At 33.8% G+C, this 19,055-nt stretch overlaps 1 protein-coding gene across 3 annotated transcripts in view; it reads right to left on the bottom strand.

Annotated features, from left to right (window-relative positions):
• Mvl (solute carrier family member malvolio) overlaps nt 1-19,055 on the bottom strand; it is a 140,619-nt gene that overhangs the window by 56,014 nt on the left and 65,550 nt on the right. For all 3 annotated transcript variants that reach the window (XM_089093298.1, XM_089093296.1, XM_089093297.1), the window contains exon 7: nt 8,054-8,209. In XM_089093298.1, coding sequence (XP_088949424.1) covers nt 8,054-8,209 — 156 coding nt within the window. The remainder of the gene's footprint in view (nt 1-8,053; nt 8,210-19,055) is intronic.

The following is a 19,055-nucleotide window of genomic DNA, read 5'->3' as shown; positions in this document are numbered from 1 at the left end:
TAAAAAGAAATTATTAAGTTAAAATCTGATTACACAAGTGACTTGCATGTGATTACGGCTTAAGGATTATTTATGGATTGTGGCTTTGGATTAGTATTCAGCACTAATATCATCTGAATCGTGCATTGAAATACTTGGACTTCTAGCAACTGCTTGAAATTATTTGCAAATTACTGGATTAATTGGCCCACTCAAAGATAAGTAATTAGTTATTTTCATTGCTACGCTCATGTCAAAATTCAAGCCTTTTGATATTGTTCTTGCTAGTTTCAAAAGTTACCCCCCTTGGCCGGCAATTGTTTTGTAGTCAAAAAGTGGTGCTAAAGGATTATAGAGATATACAGTTTTTTGCTACGGCGATCATTCTGAGCACCAAGTGGCAGAGTCTAATTTGAAATTACTTTCGGATAACCCTAGTGCTCGCAAAAGAACGGAAAAAGATCTTGGTAAAGCATTTACCGAATTAGATTCGTTTCCAGACATTTATAAATCGTCATCACCTACTTATCTAGCATTAAACCCAGCGAGCGTTATTGCAGAAGACTCACAGGCACCTAGCCTAATCCTGCAAAAAATAGCTTTTACCCAGGATGAATTAAATCGGACACAAGTGAATCTTACAGCTGAGATTTCCCGTCAAGTTAATGCTAAACTAACAGAACCTGATACATCAAATCAAGCAATTGATATTATAGTCAAAAAAATTCCTGATGCTATTTACATTGATTACAACCCAAAATTCCAAGAAATAGAAAAATCACTCAAAGGACTATTTGCAATGGTTAAAAGCTTGGAAAGTAGGATTTTGTCATTGGAATTGAAAGTGGATGTTTTTGAACAAGAAAAGATGTTGGATTGCTTAGTGATGAATGGAGTAAGGCAGAGGCCTGGAAATGATCTAAAGAAAGAAGTATCGGTTATCATTAAAGACAAGATGCTGGTCCCTCGTTTTGAAGTTAATAATGTTGTAAATGTTTATCGATTTAGTTTGAATGACTCTAACGATCAATCTAAAGTGTCTCCAGTGCTAATACACTTCAAAAATGTGGAATTAGCTCGAGTTGTTTTCAAAGAAAAGACTAAACTAGCAAAGAGTGGAATATTTTTATCAGAATCGCTAACAAAAAAGCGTCGTGAAATTTTAAATGCGGCAAGAGATTGCTTCGGTAAATTTAATGTATGGACTGATATTTTGGCCAAACCACCTGGTCAATCAATGATACGAAAGATTCGATCATTCGCGGATTGTGCTTCGATTTTTTTTTTTTTTTTTTTTTTTTTTTTTTTGTGCATGTATATTTTATGATTTAATGCCATATCTAAAATCTATTGTCTTTTTTTTACTGGCAAATTAGAAACGCCCCCAGTTGTAGGACGACTTTTTGAGCTTGAAAATAACCCGTTAGATATTTTAAGCATTATCAATAATTCTATCGGACATGTTAACAGTGATTTGACCACAGTGAACCACACAGTAATAAGTAAATATGTTTCTAGTCTGAGGGAGGCTGTCAAGCGGGATGGATATTTTTCAGTGCTCCAGTTGAATATCCAGGGTCTTTGTTCTTCAATTAACCATCTAAAACAGATTGTTTCTGATGGGCTATCTAAAGCTGTTGGTTTATGCGAGACTTTTTTTAGATTCTAAAAATTATAAGCTTTTGGATTTGCAAGGTTATAAAATGGAACGACTGAATCGACAAAAGATGGCCAAGGGTGGTCTTGCTTTGTATATTTCTAATAATCTCCCATATTCACTTAGAATGGATTTATCCAGAAATATCGAAGGCGTCTTTGAGTCACTTTTCGTAGATATTAAATGTGGAGGTAAGGATTTAATTGTTGGTATTATTTATCGATCTCCTAGTGGTTCTATTCCACTGTTTCTACACACCCTTAATGATCTACTGGATACCATCCTAAAACAGTCGACTGAATTAATTATTATGGGATATTTTAATATCAATTTGATGGATATAAGGTCTTCTGTATCTTTGGATTTTCTGTCATCCATGCTTGCCGCAGGTACTTTACCTTCTGTATGTATCCCATCTCGCATAACAGAGAGTACGTCATCTCTGATTGACAATTAAATAAAAAAAACAAGTTTTTTTAACTGAAAGTAAGGAACGACGTTAAAACTTAAAACGAACAGAAATTATTCCGTATATGAAGGGGGTTGTCCTCTTCTCAACGCCTCGCTCTTTACGCTAAATTTTTTTTGTTGTTTAAAAAGATAGAGTTGTTAGAAAGTCAAACTTTAGCGTAAAGAGCGAGGTGTTGAGGAGGGGACCGCCCCCTTCATATACGGAATAATTTCTGTTCGTTTTAAGTTTTAACGTCGTTCCTTACTTTCAGTTAAAAAAACTTGTTTTTTTTATTTAATTTTTGAACGTTTTTGAATTAATGCAGGTTTTGATTTTGGCTCACCGTACATGAATAATTAAAACAAAATTTGCATATTATAATTGGTTAAATGGCTTTCTCGAAACTTGTTTAATTTTGTTTAATTTTATTTACGAACGTTTTTATTAGTAATAAATATACGTAACTTAGAATTAACTTACGTAACGAAATTCTATATTCATAAATTTTTAACACGTATATTAGGGGGTTCGCCCCCTAGTCAATACCCTGCTCTTTAAACTATAGTTCGAATTTTTTTCCAGTTCTTTAAAAATGACCTCTTAATCACAATCAGTTGATCAGTTGAAAAACTTGCTTTTTTTTTATTTAATTCCTGATCTTTTTCTTTAATAATGCTGGGAAATCCGGCGCCCCCTTCATAGCAATGTCCCTTCCCCCCTGAAAACTTCCTCCATGGACAGAGCCTTCCATCTAGCCCCCGACCCGCTCCTTCCCCCACCTACCAGAAAAAATCTCCTCTGAAAAAGTCTGTATACTTCCCAATAACCAATACTATATGTTAACATTGAGTAAAGTTCATAACTTTCAGCCCTCCCCCTGGGGACTTTGGGGGATCAAGTCATCCTAAAAGACATTTTTATCATATTTTCGACCATTCTGAACAAAATGGCTATCTCAAAATTTTGATCGGGTGACTTTGGGAAAAAATGAGCGTGGGAGGGGGCCTAGTTACCCTCCATTTTTTTTTGGTCAATTCAAAAGGAATTTAGAGCTTCTAATTTTCGTTTCAATGAGTCCTCTCACGATATTCTACGACAACTGGGTCGATACAATCACCCCTGGGAAAAAAAAAAACAAAAAACAACAAACAAACAAATAAACACACATCCGTGATCTTTCTTCTGGCAAAAAATGGAAAATTCCAGATTTTTGTAGATAGGAGCTTGAAACCTCTACAGTAGGGTTCTCTGATACGCTGAATATGATGGTGTGATTTTCATTAAGGTTCTATAACTTTTAGGGGTCTTTCCCCCTTTTTTCGAAAATCAGCCAAATTTTCTCAGGCACTTAACTTTTGATGGGTATAATTAAACTTAATGAAACTTATATATTTGAAATCAGTATTAAAATCTGATTCTTTTGATGTATCTATTGGTATCAAAATCCCGTTTTTTAGAGTTTCGGTTACCATTGAGCCGGGTCGCTCCTTACTTACAGTTCGTTACCACGAACTGTTTGATATTTTCTGTACGGCCACCTTGATCCAAAATTATGTTTTATTGAGTGACATTTCCGAACATGTCGATGTTTACTCTAGATACTGTTTTGATAAACTGACTATTGAGAGGACTAGTGAGTCTCGCCTGAGGCCTTTTAGGTTTGGTGAAGTGGAATTGATACTTCTTAGGTTAAGATTGGCAGAAATTTCTTGGGGTTGTTTTGAGAGTGATTCTGATTTTTGTAATTTATTTGATATTTTTATGAGTCTATTATAGACGTTGTTCTTGATATTAGGTCTGTTGCACCTTCTAAATGAAAGTGTAAGAATGGTTTTCCTCTAAATCCTTAGATGACCCCTGGGCTCCTTTAGAATTGTTGGAGAAAAAAAATTTCCTGGATGGTCTTTGAATCTGCTAGCCCTTCAATGAAAGCTGTCTTACTGCAGTGATTTAAAATATATTGGAATATTTATAATTCTGTGTGTCGAAAGGCCAAGTCCCAGTATTATTTTAATTGTTTTTCAGATTGTGGTAAAGATATACGAAAAACTTGGCAGGTTATAAATTCTGTGGTTAGGCCCTCTTTTCAATCTTCATCAGCCCCTTCTTTTTTGGATCTCGATGGCAAAATCATCGAAGGAGAACTGAATGTTCAAGATGCATTTACTTCATATTTTGCGAATATTGGTAAAACGACCGCTTCGGCTGTTGGTTCTTCTCCTTCAGGATCTAATTTCAGGTCATATCTTGGGCCACTTTGTATGAAGTCAATGTTTTTGGAACCGGCGACGGAGAATGAACTAGCTAAAATTGCTATGGGATTGAAAATTTGTTTGTCTTCTGGCCCTGATAATATTCCTACTAAAGTAATTAAGTTCATACTTCCTTCCATTATTTATCCCTTAACAAAACTTATTAACCTCTCCTTTCAGCATGGTGTCTTCCCGAGTAGTCTCAAGCGTGCTCGAGTCATCATATTATATAAGGGGGGGACACGAAATGATCCAGCCAACTATCGGCCAATTTCTTTGTTGTCTGTGTTTAGCAAAATATTTGAGAAGGCGATGCTTTCTCGTCTTAATAATTTTCTTACTTCTAAAGATTTTTTTCACGATTTTCAATTTGGTTTTCGAGCAAATCATTCGACTGAGCATGCTTGTGCAGTTTTACTGAATTATCTTCACTCTGCCATAGACTCCCATTTGTTTCCTGCTGCTTTGTTTCTGGGTGTTCGTAAAGCCTTTGATTCTTTAACCCACAATGTTCTTCTATTTAAACTTTCTCATTTTGGCGTAAGAGGTAGTGCGTTTTATTGGTTCAAGTCTTTCTTGTCTGGTAAAATAATTTATGTTGATCCACTTTTTCGCTCACCATCAAGTGTTGACCAGGGGGTCCCTCAAGGGTCAGTTTTAGGGCCGGCACTGTTTTCAATTTATATAAATGACCTAATTTTTGCAGTTAGAAATAAAAATCCTCTTTATTGCTGTCGTCTGTCATCCAACAGTCTCCCTTACCCATAACTATAGTTTGCATACCTCGGATTCGCTTGTTACTTTTGCCGATGATACCACCCTTATTACTGCTGGGAGAACAGAGGATGAGGTTCGTACAAAGTTAGTGGACCTCTTTGAGAGAGTTTCAATTTGGTTTGATGCTAACTCTCTTGCCTTAAATGTTTCTAAAACTAGTTTTTTAGTATTTTCTCGTATATCCAAGGCTTGTCCTCAATTATCTGAAATTCATATATCCAAAGGCTTTATTAGTAGACCAAAGGATGGCCATATCCATTTCCTAGGTATCCTCCTAGATGAAAATTTATCTTTTAAACACCATATTGATTTGACTAAAATGAAGGTATGCAGAAGCCTCGGTATTCAAAGAAAACTAAAACGTATCTTTCCAGGACCAATTCTAAGAATCCTATTTCATAGCTTAATTCATTCTTATGTTTCCTATTGTTCAGTCATATGGATGTCTACTTTTCCTTCTTTTCTCAAACCGCTTTCGAATACTTATGATAAAGCTATAAATCTTATCCAGAATGTAAATCGTTCGGCAACTAAACCGTTACTTGATATTAAAAAACTTTATATTCTTTCCTGTGCGTCTTTCACTTTTCTTCAGCTCCATGGTGATATTCCTAGGTCCCTTAGATTTACGTCTTCTTTTGTATCTGATCAGTCAAATTATCAACTCTGTAGTTATCTAAATATCCAAATTCCCCATACACCAACAATAAGATCCGATTTTAATCCTTTTGTTGCGTGTCATTTGACATGGAACACCCTTCCCGATTCGGCTCAAAAATGCCACTCGTTTGGCACATTCAAAAGACTATTAAAAAAATATTTTTTTTCATGTTATTAATTTTCTTTAATTTTGCCTGCTGCAAATTTTTTTTTATGATTTATTTTTTTTTTTTTTTTTTTTTTTTTTTTGTTTTTTTTTCGTTTTTTTTTATAGATGTTGTGATTCACTGTAGTTTGATAAAGCTTATTTAGTGAACTCTCCTTTTTTTTTTATAGATGTTGTGATTCACTGTAGTTTGATAAAGCTTATTTAGTTAAATCTTTTTTTTTTTTTTTTTTTACTAAGCAAATGCTTTACATGGTAAAAGTTCAAATACTTATGTTTAAATATTAATGTTATGTTTATATTGTTTAAATCTTAAGCGTTTAAATGTTTAATGTTCATTTGATCTTTTCATAATCCCCCTCCTACAGGCCATGGAGCCTTTGTGGGGATTTGTAGATTGTTATGTAATTATTTTACTGGTATATGAAAAAATAAAAATCTATCTATCTATCTATCTATCTATATATATATATATATATATATATATATATATATATATATATATATATATATATATATATATATATATATATATTGATATCAAAATTCTGTTTTTTAGAGTTTCGGTTACTAATGAGCCGCGTCACTCCTTACTTATAGTTCAAGCAAGACTGTGCACTATTTACTGCGGTTAATAAACATCAGTGAAACGGTTCATTGTACAGATTATTTTTTTTTTTTTTAGTACATAGTTCATATTTGAACGTAGAAGAGTGCACGTCTTCTTGCTTCTTTTTTGGTAGTAAACGTCGAAAATATAATCAATCAGAAATTATAAAATCGGAAGTTTTATAAAAAAAAAAATCAGAACTTCTCCGCTTCTAAATCAGGATTTATTTTATTATTTTCCCAAAATTTAAGAAAGATGCGTAAGGTTTGCTTAGGTTTTCGAAGAGACATAATGGTGTTCTATCAGTATTCAGTTATTTGATTTAAAAAAAATTTATCTTCGAAGCTAGGACATTTTACTTAGACAAAATGTGGGGAATTCGCAAAACCAAAATTTCAAAATAGAAGAAGTCACTAGAAAAAAACCTCAAATTTAATATGATGACAACTTTGGAAATTGTTTCTAAGTGAACTAAGCAATTTCGTTCATAAAAAAGTTCATGTCATCTTGTGTACTTTTCATAATATTATTCATTTAAAATAAGAGGTATCAAATAAAAATTTCAGAAAACGACCCAAATATTCTGAATTTGGCATTCGAAGTCGACTTTTTCAAGAATTATTTCCAAAAAAAAACTAGAAGAGACACGGAATTTTGTTCTCCAGTTATCGGAGATATAATTTAATGTAATACAATATTACGATATAAAATTCTTCTGAAAAAGTTTACTTTCCCAGCTAGGATAATTCTGTTCCAAATACCCAGCTAGGATATTTTTTTGAAAAACTACTGGAAATTTTACAAACTGGAATTTCCCAGCCCCGTTTCACGATTCACCCAGGAGAAATATAGACTTTATATCTCTTACACTTCGAAGCCACAGCCCACGGATCATTAAAAAAAAAAAAAAAAAAAAAAAAAAAAAAAAAAAAAAACTCCGAAAGAATTAGTCTTTTTAAGCAACACAACTAGAAATCCAAAATAAACTTTATTTTTACCTTATTTTCAATTTTTCGCTTGAAATCTCATTTTTTGAAAAAGACAGCTAAATGCAAAAATAAGCTAACCAGAGTTACAGACATAAGTTTGACACAGCAAGAACATTTGATTGTGTACCTTTAGGATTTTAAACCATTATATTTAAAAGTAACTTTTTTAAACAGATACATTACTTTTTCAACTAAAACCGAAAAAAGTCCCCAGTTATTAAACAGAAAACTAAAAAAGAGAAACACCCTCCCTTACCCCATCCCTCTCGTTTTTTTAAACACTGGTAAAACAAGTCTTTGATTGTCAAAGCTATATAAAGAAAATAAAAGAAAACAAATAAAGAAAATAGAAAATAAAATTTAAAATTCAGAGTAAATACAAATTTTAATGAGAAAGAAACACATGAGACCTTAAAAAAGGTTAGTCAAGCAGTTTCTATTGATAATTAAGATGGTACTGTAGTAGAAGCTTAAGACAGCTTATATTGAGCGTTTTAACTATGTTCACTTACCTTAACAAGCGCAGAATGAAGATACAGATTGTGTGGCATGATGACAGCACCAATAATACCCACAGCTTGGATAAGTTCTTCACTGCCACAACCTTTGCACGATGGTATGACAATGCCACTGAGAACTTTCAGCTGATCAGGAGCTGCCTTTACGTACTAATATTGACAAAAAAAGAGATATTAGTGACAAACAAGCAAACAATTCTTAGTATTCATCGATAGCTTACAGTCATGAAAAGACTCCGTGTGAAGTCGTTTTTGACAGAGGAGCATGTCTAAATTTCTCTTTTGTCTCTATTTTCGATTTTTCTCATTTACCATTAAAATTACGCAGGCTTTCTAATTTAATTTTGCCCCCTTATTTTTCCATTTACTATATGAAATAAGTAGGAAAATATGAATCGGCATATATATCTCTATTCACCCTCTTAGTCTCTATTTTTGATTTTTCTCCTTTACTATTAAAGTTACGTAGCTCTTTCTAATTTAATTTTTTTTATCTTATGTTCCCCTTTCACTATATGACAGTGGTTAGAAAAGATTAGCTTTACATAAGTATTTTTTTCTTCCTGGACAATTACTAATCAATAAGTTTAGGCCGATTCCAAAATCCAACCACTGCTTTTATGAGTTGACAAACATTTCGGAGGGGGGGGGTCGAACTCCCAGCCCCTCCCCTGAATACGGCATTGCACTCAGTCCAAAAACAACTTTTATAAGATACATTGCAAAAAAAAAAAAAAAAAAAAAAAAAAACATCAATGACAAGCAAACAGAATGGATTTATTGAACATCTAAACGCACAGAAGGAGTATTTCAATAAAATAAATCAATTGTATTTACCGAGACATACAAAAGGAATGATAAAAAGAAAACAACATAACAGCATAACAAACAATTCTTTCCTTAAATCTATTAATTCACTACACTTCCCCACAAAATGAACCAAATCTTCCTCTTTCCCGCATATGGGACAGAAGTGCCTAACTCCTCAAAGATACTTCCTTCTCCCGCCTAGTTGTGACCCATCTGACCTAACACAAATCATAAACTTTAGCTGGCTCTTTTGAAGCCCCGCCTTAAAATGCAATTCTTCTCCCCACTGCTCCTTAGCCTTTACATATAACTCCACCGATCGGGATACATTCACTCGCGCATAACACACCTGGATCTCATGGTCCCTTAACCTCTCCCTGACCCTACTTGCAATTTCTCCTTCCTTTAATCCAATCCCTAGCCCACCATTCCATAGCTCAGAAAATACACAATCATCCAATATCTTCTTTATATGAGATTAACTAAAAAAACTTTCAGAAAAATAAGTTTTTCAAAGAAAAGTAAAGGCCACTTTAAACTTAAGCTCAGCAGATACAAATATCTGTCAAAATTAAAACTCAAAACGACCAGAAATTACTATTAAAGAATAAATAAAACCCAAAACGAAGAGAAATTAAATAAACAATCATAGCAAAAAACATACAACAAGTAATAATACAAATGAATAAATAGATCTTAAAGCGAGTAATGCTTAGATTGAATATGAAAATCCAACTTAAAACGAAAAAAAATATTTTGCTATTGAAGTATAAATGAAACTTAAAACGAACAGAAATTAAATAAACAATCAATGCAAACAAACATACACAGATATTAATGTAAATGAATAAATATATCTTAAAACGAGTGAAACTTAAATTGAATATGCAAATCAAGCTTGAATCGAATAATAATAATTACAAACAAGAGTTTGGGTATCGCCTCACTGCAGAAGCCTAAAACCTGCTGCGTCATTGGCGCCTTACTGAAAACTATATGAGTCTTGAACAGTCTTGGAAAGAATAAACAAAATCAAATTGAATATTACATATATAATGATATTAATTGTTGAAAGATCCATCAGTTCAAGATTTTGTTTTCACTGTAATTTTTATTTTCATTTTCAATGCTGTAAGAAATTAAATAAAAAAAACAAGTTTTTAAAACTGAAAGTAAGGGGCGACATTAAAACTTAAAACGAACAGAAATTATTCCGTATATGAAAGGGGCTGTCCCCTCCTCAACGCCTCGCTCTTTACGCTAAAGTTTTTTATTGTTTTAAAAAATAAAGTTGTGAGACAGAGTCAAACTTTAGCGTAAAGAGCGAGGCGTTGAGGAGGGGACAGCCCCTTTCATATACGGAATAATTTCTGTTCGTTTTAAGTTTTAATGTTGCTCCTTACTTTCAGTTTAAAAAACTTGTTTTTTTTATTTAATTTCTGATCGTTTTTTAGTTAATGCAGCTTTTATTTTGGCTCGCCGTCATTGAATAAGTAAACAAAATTTGCATAAGAAATTTACTTTTCTTTAGTTAAATGGCTGTCTCTAAATTTGGTTCTGACGTAATTTACGAATTAACTTACGTAACGAACTTCTATATTCATATATTTTTCTTCTGAAAAAAAAATACAAAGTTGCAGATTTTTGCAGATATGAGCTTGAAACCTATGTTATAGGGTTTTCTGATACGCTGAATCTGACAGTGATTTTCATTAATTTTTTTTCACTTTTAGGGGATGTTTCCCCCCTCTTTAAAAAATAAGGTAAGTTTTCTCATGCTCGTAGCCTTTGATGAGTAATACTAAACTTAACAAAATTTATATATTTAGAATCAGCATTATAATCCCATTCTTTTGATACATTTATTGACATCAAAGTTCCGTTTTTAAAAGTTTCGCTTACTATTGAGCCGTATCGCTGGTTTTTTTTTATTGTTTTTTTTTCATTACGTATATGTTATTACGTATATGATGGGGTTCTCCCCTTAGTCAATACCACGCTCTTTACGTTAAAAGTTAAAAAAATTTTTAATTCAAACCCCCCTTAATCACAAAGACCTTTTAGTTATAATAGATAGCTATTTTGAAAGCACTAAAAAAAAAACTGTAGCGTAAAGAGCGAGGTATTGACTTGGGGGAGACACCCCTCATACACGTAATAATTTCTGTTCATTTTAATCTTTAATGTTGATTCTTACTTTCATTTGAAAAAACTTGTTTTTTTAAATTTAATTTCTTATCGTTTTTTAAATAATGCTTGGAAATCCGGCGCCCCTTCATAGAAATGTCCCTTACCCCCCAGAAACATCCTCTACGGACCGATTCTCCCGAGTAATTTCCGTTCCAATGAGCCCTCTTACGATATTCTACCACCACTGGGTCAATACGATTACCCCTGGAAAAAAAAAAAACAACAAAACAAACAAACAAACAAATAAACACGCACCCGTGATCTTTCTTCTGGCAAAAAATGCAAAATTCTACATTTTTGTAGATAGGAGCCTATAACCTCTACAGTAGGATTCTCTGATACGCTGAATATGATGGTGTGATTTCCACTAACACTCTATGAATTTTATGGGGTCTTTCACCATTTTTTCGACAATGAGCCAAATTTTCTCAGGTGGTAACTTTTGATAGATAAAATTAAACTAGATGAAACTTATATATATGAAATCAAAATTAAAATCTGATTCTTTTGATGAATCTATTGGTATCAAAATTCCGGTTTTTAGAGTTTTGGTTACCATTGAGCCGGGTCGCTCCTTACTTACAGTTCGTTACCACGAACTGTTTGACTGGAAAAGAATAAATTTGTAATATACGAGTAATTCGTTTTCAGTGAAGCGCCAATGACGCAGAGGGCTTTAGGTTTTTACGGTTAAAGAAGGGGGCAGTTTCCAAATTTTGTTAGTAGTGAAACTATATTTGTCTTGAACAATCTTGGAAAGAACTAATAAATTAAACTGAATATTTGATTTATAACGATATTAATTGCTGAAAGCTCATCAGTTCAAAATTTTACTGTAATTTTAATATTTATTTTCAATATTAAGTACAAAAGAAAACATTTGTAACATTATTCGTTTTCAGTAAAGCGCCAATTTACACTCGTTTTCAATAAAGCGTTTCATTTATACTTCAATAGCAAAATATTTTTTTTCGTTCTAAGCTTGAATTTCATATTCAATCCAAGCATTACTCGCTTTAAGATTTATTAATTCATTTATATTATTACTTGTTGTATTTTTTTTGCTATGATTTTTATTTAATTTTTGGTCGTTTTGGGTTTCATTTATTCTTTAATAGTAATTCCTGGTCGTTTTGAGTTTGAATTTTAACAGGTATTTGTATCTCCTGAGCTGAAGTTTAAAATCGTCTTTACTTTTCTTTGAAAAACTCATTTTTCGGAAAGTTTTTTTTAGTTAATTTTTTTTCGTTTTTTATTGCAAAAATTTTGAAGTTTTTATGGCATGGGGGTTGCTTTCTGTCCGATTATTCTTGACTTTACAAAACGGATCTAGAACTTTTGATTTAAATCGAATGAGGCTTTTTTAAAGTCTATACGATTACCTCTTTGATAAAAACCTTATATATGAACAATGAACAGCTTGCATAACTTGTGGACAACGATTGACAAAAATGAATGGATTGAAAAAATAGCTTCAATAAGGGTGTTTAGACCATTTCACGTGCTGAAACAGAAAGATCAGGACTGTTTGGAATTGACTTTAATAGGATTGTGTGTGCCAGACCAATTCTGAATCTATTACAGAGTTTTTATTATACCCTTATTTTAAGCATGGCAGTTATTTTAATTATTTTAGCATTTTCAATTTTAGAAAATTTCTAGAATGAGTTTCATAGCCAATTCTTTATCTAGTTCTAATTAATGTATTTTATATGTGTCTTACCATCCCCTTAAAATTTCTATATAGAGTTATACAGAATAGTTACAGTTATTGAAACCTTTGAAAAAATAGAAACGGATACCAAAGTTCATTTCTTATTGGATATTTTCTGCATACTATGGAGAAAGAATTGTTCTCTAAGCATGTTGATTAATTAATAGCCCTTATGTAGGCTAATTGGAAAAATTGAAAACTTCTTTTAATTTTTTTTATTTTTATTTATATCGTTCCTAAAACTGCCTCCTTTTACTTAACCCTTCTCTTAATGTACAAATATATAGCTCAAGTTAAATATTATGCATGAGTTTCTTCGTTGTCAAATTCACGTAGGCTTTTCTCCTTAGTCGTTGAATAAACTTAAAGAAAAAATCAAGGATGGAAAATTCATTGAAAATAAGTAGCATTAATTCTGGTTAGGCCTATGTAATTTCGTATTTGCGGGGGAGGGCAGCGGAAGTTTGTGGTAAAGTAAAGTGGAGTACTGTTAGGAATAATAAATAAGAAGTTTAAAGGTTTTTTTTTTTATTTTTTAATAATTTCTTCAGAGGAGGCCACTCAGAAGTAAATTTTGGGTACAAAAGTGACAATTTTTTTTTTTATTTGACAATCTATTGAACCTAATTGCAAAACGTTGTGCGTTAGATCATTGTTCGTGAGGAAATATTCTCTGTAACTGGGGAGCCTTTGCCTCTCCACTAATGCAATTACCCTCCAATATCTTTTGACGCTTAAAAAGTGAACTAGAAATTTCAATTTCCAATCAGATGAATTCTCTCTGAAGTTTGTACGAGAATGCCTTTCATAAGAACCATATATGCCCCAAGGGCATAACTCATACCCCTTGCCGCTGAAGACTGTGAGGGGAGTATCCTGCTCAAAAATATAATTTCCAGAACTTTCAACTACGTTGAACAAAATGGCTATATAAAAATTTTGATTGGATGTGTTTGGGAAAATGATGGGTATGGAAGGGGTGTCAGTTGCCTTAGAATCACTTTCTACTATTAAAAAGGGAACTAGCCATTTAATTGTCCAATCGAATGGGCCCTTTCCGAAGTTTCTACGACAACGTTGTCTATACAAAACCTTATATGCCCCCAGGGTATAACTTACAACCCTTGCCCTGAGGGCTGTGGAGGAGTTGTCATCCTCAAAGACCTAATTTCCAGAACTTAAAACTACCTTTAATAAAATGGCTATCTCAAAAATTTGATTGAATGTGTTTGGGGAAAAGGTGGGCGTGAGAGGAGGGTTAGTTGCCCTCCAATCACTTTCGAATATTAAAAAAGGCACTAGCCATTTGAATTTCCAATCGAATGAGCCTTTTTTGAACGACAACGCCTCCTATAAAAACCTTATATGCCCCCAGGGCATAACTTAAAACCCTTATCCGAGGGTTGTGGGGGAGTGTCCTCCTCATAAAGATATTTTCTATCTGGAAATCAAATATGCTGAACAAAATGGCTATCTCAAAATTTTGATTGGATGTGTTTGGGGGAATGATAAACGTGGGGGGGGGGGGGCTAGTTTCCCTCCAATCAATTTCGACTATTAAAAAAGGCACTAGAACTCTCGATTTCCAATCGAATGAGCCCTCTTTGAAGTTTCTACGACGACCCTTCCATATGAAGTGCCTCTGAAAAAAAAAATTAATATTAATAGGCCATTGGTATGGCCTTTACTATAGGCAACGCTATAGCGTTGCCTCTCATGACCACGTATCACTATTTGTGATTCTCAGAGTTTCTAAATATACTGCTTTTTTTATTCTAACTATGGACGTACTTAGGATTTTCTCCCATAATCTTATCATAACTATCACTAGTCTAGCACTTCTCAAAGAAATTAAATCCTAGAGCTCTTCTAAATACTAAACTATTTGTTAAAAAATGTAAACCTAAAACTCTTTTAAAATACTGAAGCTGAATCTCCTCCATCCTCTCACCAGCTATATATCCCCAAACTTCAGATCCATAATGAATAGCCGATTCAATCTTTACCTGAAATATCTGCTTATGCATCTTCAGGTTCTGTTTGTTTGCCAGTTGGCTAGCAGTCACAGCATAGGCACAGGACTTTCCTTTAGCAAGACTTTGCTTCAGCTGCTTTCCAAACTTACCATTTGAAGAATACTTACATCCTAAATACATAAACTCATCCCTACATTCTAAATCTCTTCTCTCCCATTCTACTCTTTCCCTACTTGTAATCTTACCCCCTTTTCTAAAAACCATATCTACCGACTTCTTTACATTCAGGCTTAGTTTTTCCTATCTATGATTCCTTAGTTCTATCCAATAAGCTCTTTAATTCTTATACAATGTATTGCTAATGTTTCTTACTGCAAAAAGTGAGGACACATTAGTATGTAGACCGGCTTAATTTCCTATTCCATGCGAGGAAGTAATAGTTTAGTAACTTGAAATCGATTTCTTAGATTTGCTTTAAACAGTCAGATGGTGAAGAGTATGTTTATGCTCTTCTAAAAGTATAATATGTTGGATATGTAGAGCCCGGCCTATGCTACCCTACTCCTGACTCGACGCAGAACATTTATTTTTAAATAAATTTACATGAAGACAAGAAGAGTAAAATAAAACATAAACTTAATGAAAAGATAAAATTAATCTTCTTTTTGCTTCGAAAGGTTTGAATGATCGTTTTGGTATAATTCAATTTGCGGTTTGTTTTCAAATACCTGGTGACGTTTACCAGGTAACTTTCCTTAAACTTACTCTGCTTACGATCTGGCAATTAATCTGCCAATAAGATCTGCCTCTACCATTTTTATCCAATTTATTCTCTTCAAATCTCTTGTTGCTGCAAAATATTATCCAACATTTACCCGTAAATATCGCAGGGTAAGTTCCCAGGTAGATTTCCTGAGCAATAATCCGGTACTACTACTACTACAACTCACCGCAGCACCAAGCCACCTGAGGCCAACACAGCTACGCACGCTTCTCCTCCATCCTAATCAATTCAAAGCCTCCCTTTTCACACCGTCCCGGGAAGTTCCCGTTTCCCTTAAATACGGTAGATCCTCTAAAACTGTCAAATTCAGGTATATTTGACCAATTTTTACATAAATACATAATTTTTTTGTTTATATTTGACTTTTGTGTTTGATTTGGAGTTGTATTTTGACAAAAAAAAAACATTTTTTGCATTTGAAGCACTATTGAAGGAAAAATATCTTTTAACTTTTAAACAAACAATCGTAATTGAAACCTTATGAAATAAGGTTAACACATTTAGATTTTGGTTTCTACTGAAAAATACTACTACTACCAACCCTGACAACTCACCGCTGCATAATACATATATTTTACACAGTATAATGTAATCCATAGATAACACACAATTAATACATATATTAGATCTTAGTTTTCATTGGAAAATACTATCAACTCATTGTTGGTAGTATTTGACAACTAAGGTAGTATGAGTTCTCATTGTTGGAAATGACATTCTAGTTGAGAAACTGCGGGGGGGGGGGGGGAGGAGGGGGCATATTATATTCAATTGTGGTAATATATCTTTGTTTCAAGGTTGACTCCGTTGTTCAATGTAATTTCTGTTTCATACAGATTCATAGGGATTCGAGTTTCTTGACTAAGAATTTTAAAGTTTCTTAATTTTCTTGTGCTAATCCTGTGTTTTAAGTTTGATTTCTTAAATAAGCTATTTTTTCTCGTTCTTGTTTAAAATTGCTCCTAAATTTTCATGAAATAACTTTGCATTTTAGATTGTATTTTGCACAGTGCAATGAGTACCTGGCAACTCATTGCAGCACACAACAGCCTAAACACACTGTTATACAGATCGATTATTATCATGTCAGAAAAAAGGAATCGTATCTTTAGAAGGGGGGGGGAGGCAAAGGAAACTGTAGCCCCCCCCCCTTCAAGAAAAAAATTAATACCCATGCAAAGCTAAAATACCGTTTTTCCTAAGGAAGTTTTAAAGTTTTCCGTTGATTGGCCCAGGGCCCCCAATCAGCCCCCCTCCTCTATAATTATTTTCTGAGCAACCTAAGGTCAAAATGGCTATTCACTCAACTCTTCCGACTCATTCTGTTCACTTCTTCACTCCTCACTCCCTCCAACCAAAGGACTTCTTACTTTTTTAAACACTGTTTAATGACACCCCCCCACACCCCATTCAAGGAAGCCCTACCGTTCGTTTGATCATAACTGGATTAACAAGAAGTAGAATTTTTGGCAATCTGTCATTCTTCATCCGTAAATCCTGAACTAAACATCTTTGTCTTTCTGTCCATTAAACCATTCTCTTTGTACAAATTCTTGGTTGATATACTGTCATGAGAAAAACATATAACTTTCTCAACCTTTCAAAGCACCCATGTTTCATAACCCTACTTGACCACTCTCACTACTTAAAAAAAACTTGTTTCCGCATGCTGGCTATGGTCTGCGTTGTGCAGATACCAATTTCCTGATTCAATGCCTACGGCTGGGATTGCAATGCGCGGTCGGGGGCAAATCCTTCGATACTTCCTGTGTTTTCCCCCCAAATTTCTCCAGATAACAATTTAAAGCTGATTCGATTCTGGATGAGCTTACAGAGCATTGACCCCCGTTCCAAACCAAATAACCAGCGACACCAGGACTCGGATCCCTGATTCTAAAAGCCAGAACTTTAAAAAGCCCCAAGCTTTCTAAAAGCCAGAATATAATTTTGTACTTTACTGAAAAAAATTCAAATGAATTCACTGAAAAAAAAAATCTGCATTGTCAGTTTAACATACATATGCTGATATTTATTCCTTAAAATCTTAATTGATTTTTGATTTCTTAAAGTTAGAAAAGTGAAAACATTTAAAAGAATTTTTTTAGTAAGGTACAAATTATATTTTGGCTTTTAGAAAGCTTGGCATTTAGAACCCTACTCATATTAATTTCTGCTCGTTTTGAGTTTGACTCTTATCTATTTTGATTTATGTTTGTTTTGGGTTTCATTTATTTATTGACACTGATTTGTGGTAGTTGTATTCTTGGTAGATTATTTGATTCTATTTTTTGTTCATTTTGGTTTGATGGAGTTCTTTCCCTTTTTTTAAACTTATTTTGTTGAAAAAGTTTTTTTAATTAATTTCTGTTCGTTTTATATCGACATAGTCTTTTAAGGGAGAAAGACTGAGCCTCTTCTAAAGTTAAACAACCATCCCTTCCATAAAAGTATTAAATACCCCTTGGGCAGAGCTTACAATCCTTGCCCCTAATCTCTGGGGATTGTTTCAACCCCAAAGGCCTTGTTGTATAATATTTAGACAATTTTGAACAGAATAGCTAACTCAAAATGTTTATTACATACATTTCGGGACAATACGACGTGGGTGTGGGTGGGGGGGGGGAGCTGCCCTCCGATCACTTTGACTCTTAAAAAGAACATTAAAGCGTCTGATTACCTATCTAATGAGCACCCTTCGAAGTTTTTATGACCATGCTTTCTATAAAGACCTTATATGTCCGCAGGGCTAAACTTACAACCCTTACCCTGAGGGCTGTTTTTTTTTATCCTCGAAGAAATAATTTCCAGACCGTTCTGATACGCTGAACAAAATGGCTATCACAAAATTTTGATTGGAAGTGTTTGGGGAAATTGTGAGCATGGGGGGGGGGGGCATTTGCCCCTTGATCACTTTTTAATAATAAAAAAGGCACTAATCTTCTCAATTTCCAATCAAATTTTTGAACAAAGCCGTTTTGTTCAAAGATCATTGAACACAATGACTATCTAAAAATTTTCATTGGATGTGTTTAGGGAAAAGGTGGGCGTGAGAGGGGGGTTAGTTGCCCTCAAATCACTTTCGACTATTAAAAAGGACACTAGGCCTTTGAATTTCCAATCGAATGAGCCCTTTTCAAGTTTCTACGACAAAGCTTTCAATAAAAACCTTACATGCCCCCCAGAGCATAACATATAACCCTTGCCCTGAAGACCGTGGGGGAGTGTCCCGCTCAAAAATATAATTTCCAGAACTTTCAACTGCGTTGAACAAAATGGCTATCTTAAAATTTTGATCGGATGTGTTTGGGGAAAAGGTGAGCGTGAGAGTTAATTGCCCTCCAATCTCTTTTGACTATTACACAGGGCACTAGGAATTTGAATTTTCAATCGAATGAGCCTTTTTTGAATTTTCTACAAAAACACTTTCTATAAAACCTTATATGCCCCCAGGGCACAACTTACAACCCTTGCCCCGAGGGCTGTGGGGAGGGGGGGGGTTGTCCTCCTCAAAAACATAAGTTC

Source organism: Artemia sp. Qi Xiang Cuo, chromosome 8 (assembly GCF_049724085.1).
Source record: "Artemia sp. Qi Xiang Cuo chromosome 8, ASM4972408v1, whole genome shotgun sequence".
Lineage (NCBI taxonomy): Eukaryota > Metazoa > Arthropoda > Branchiopoda > Anostraca > Artemiidae > Artemia > Artemia sp. Qi Xiang Cuo.
The sequence above is the reverse complement of the archived record's forward strand: the minus strand, read 5'-3'. Positions and strand labels throughout refer to the sequence as shown.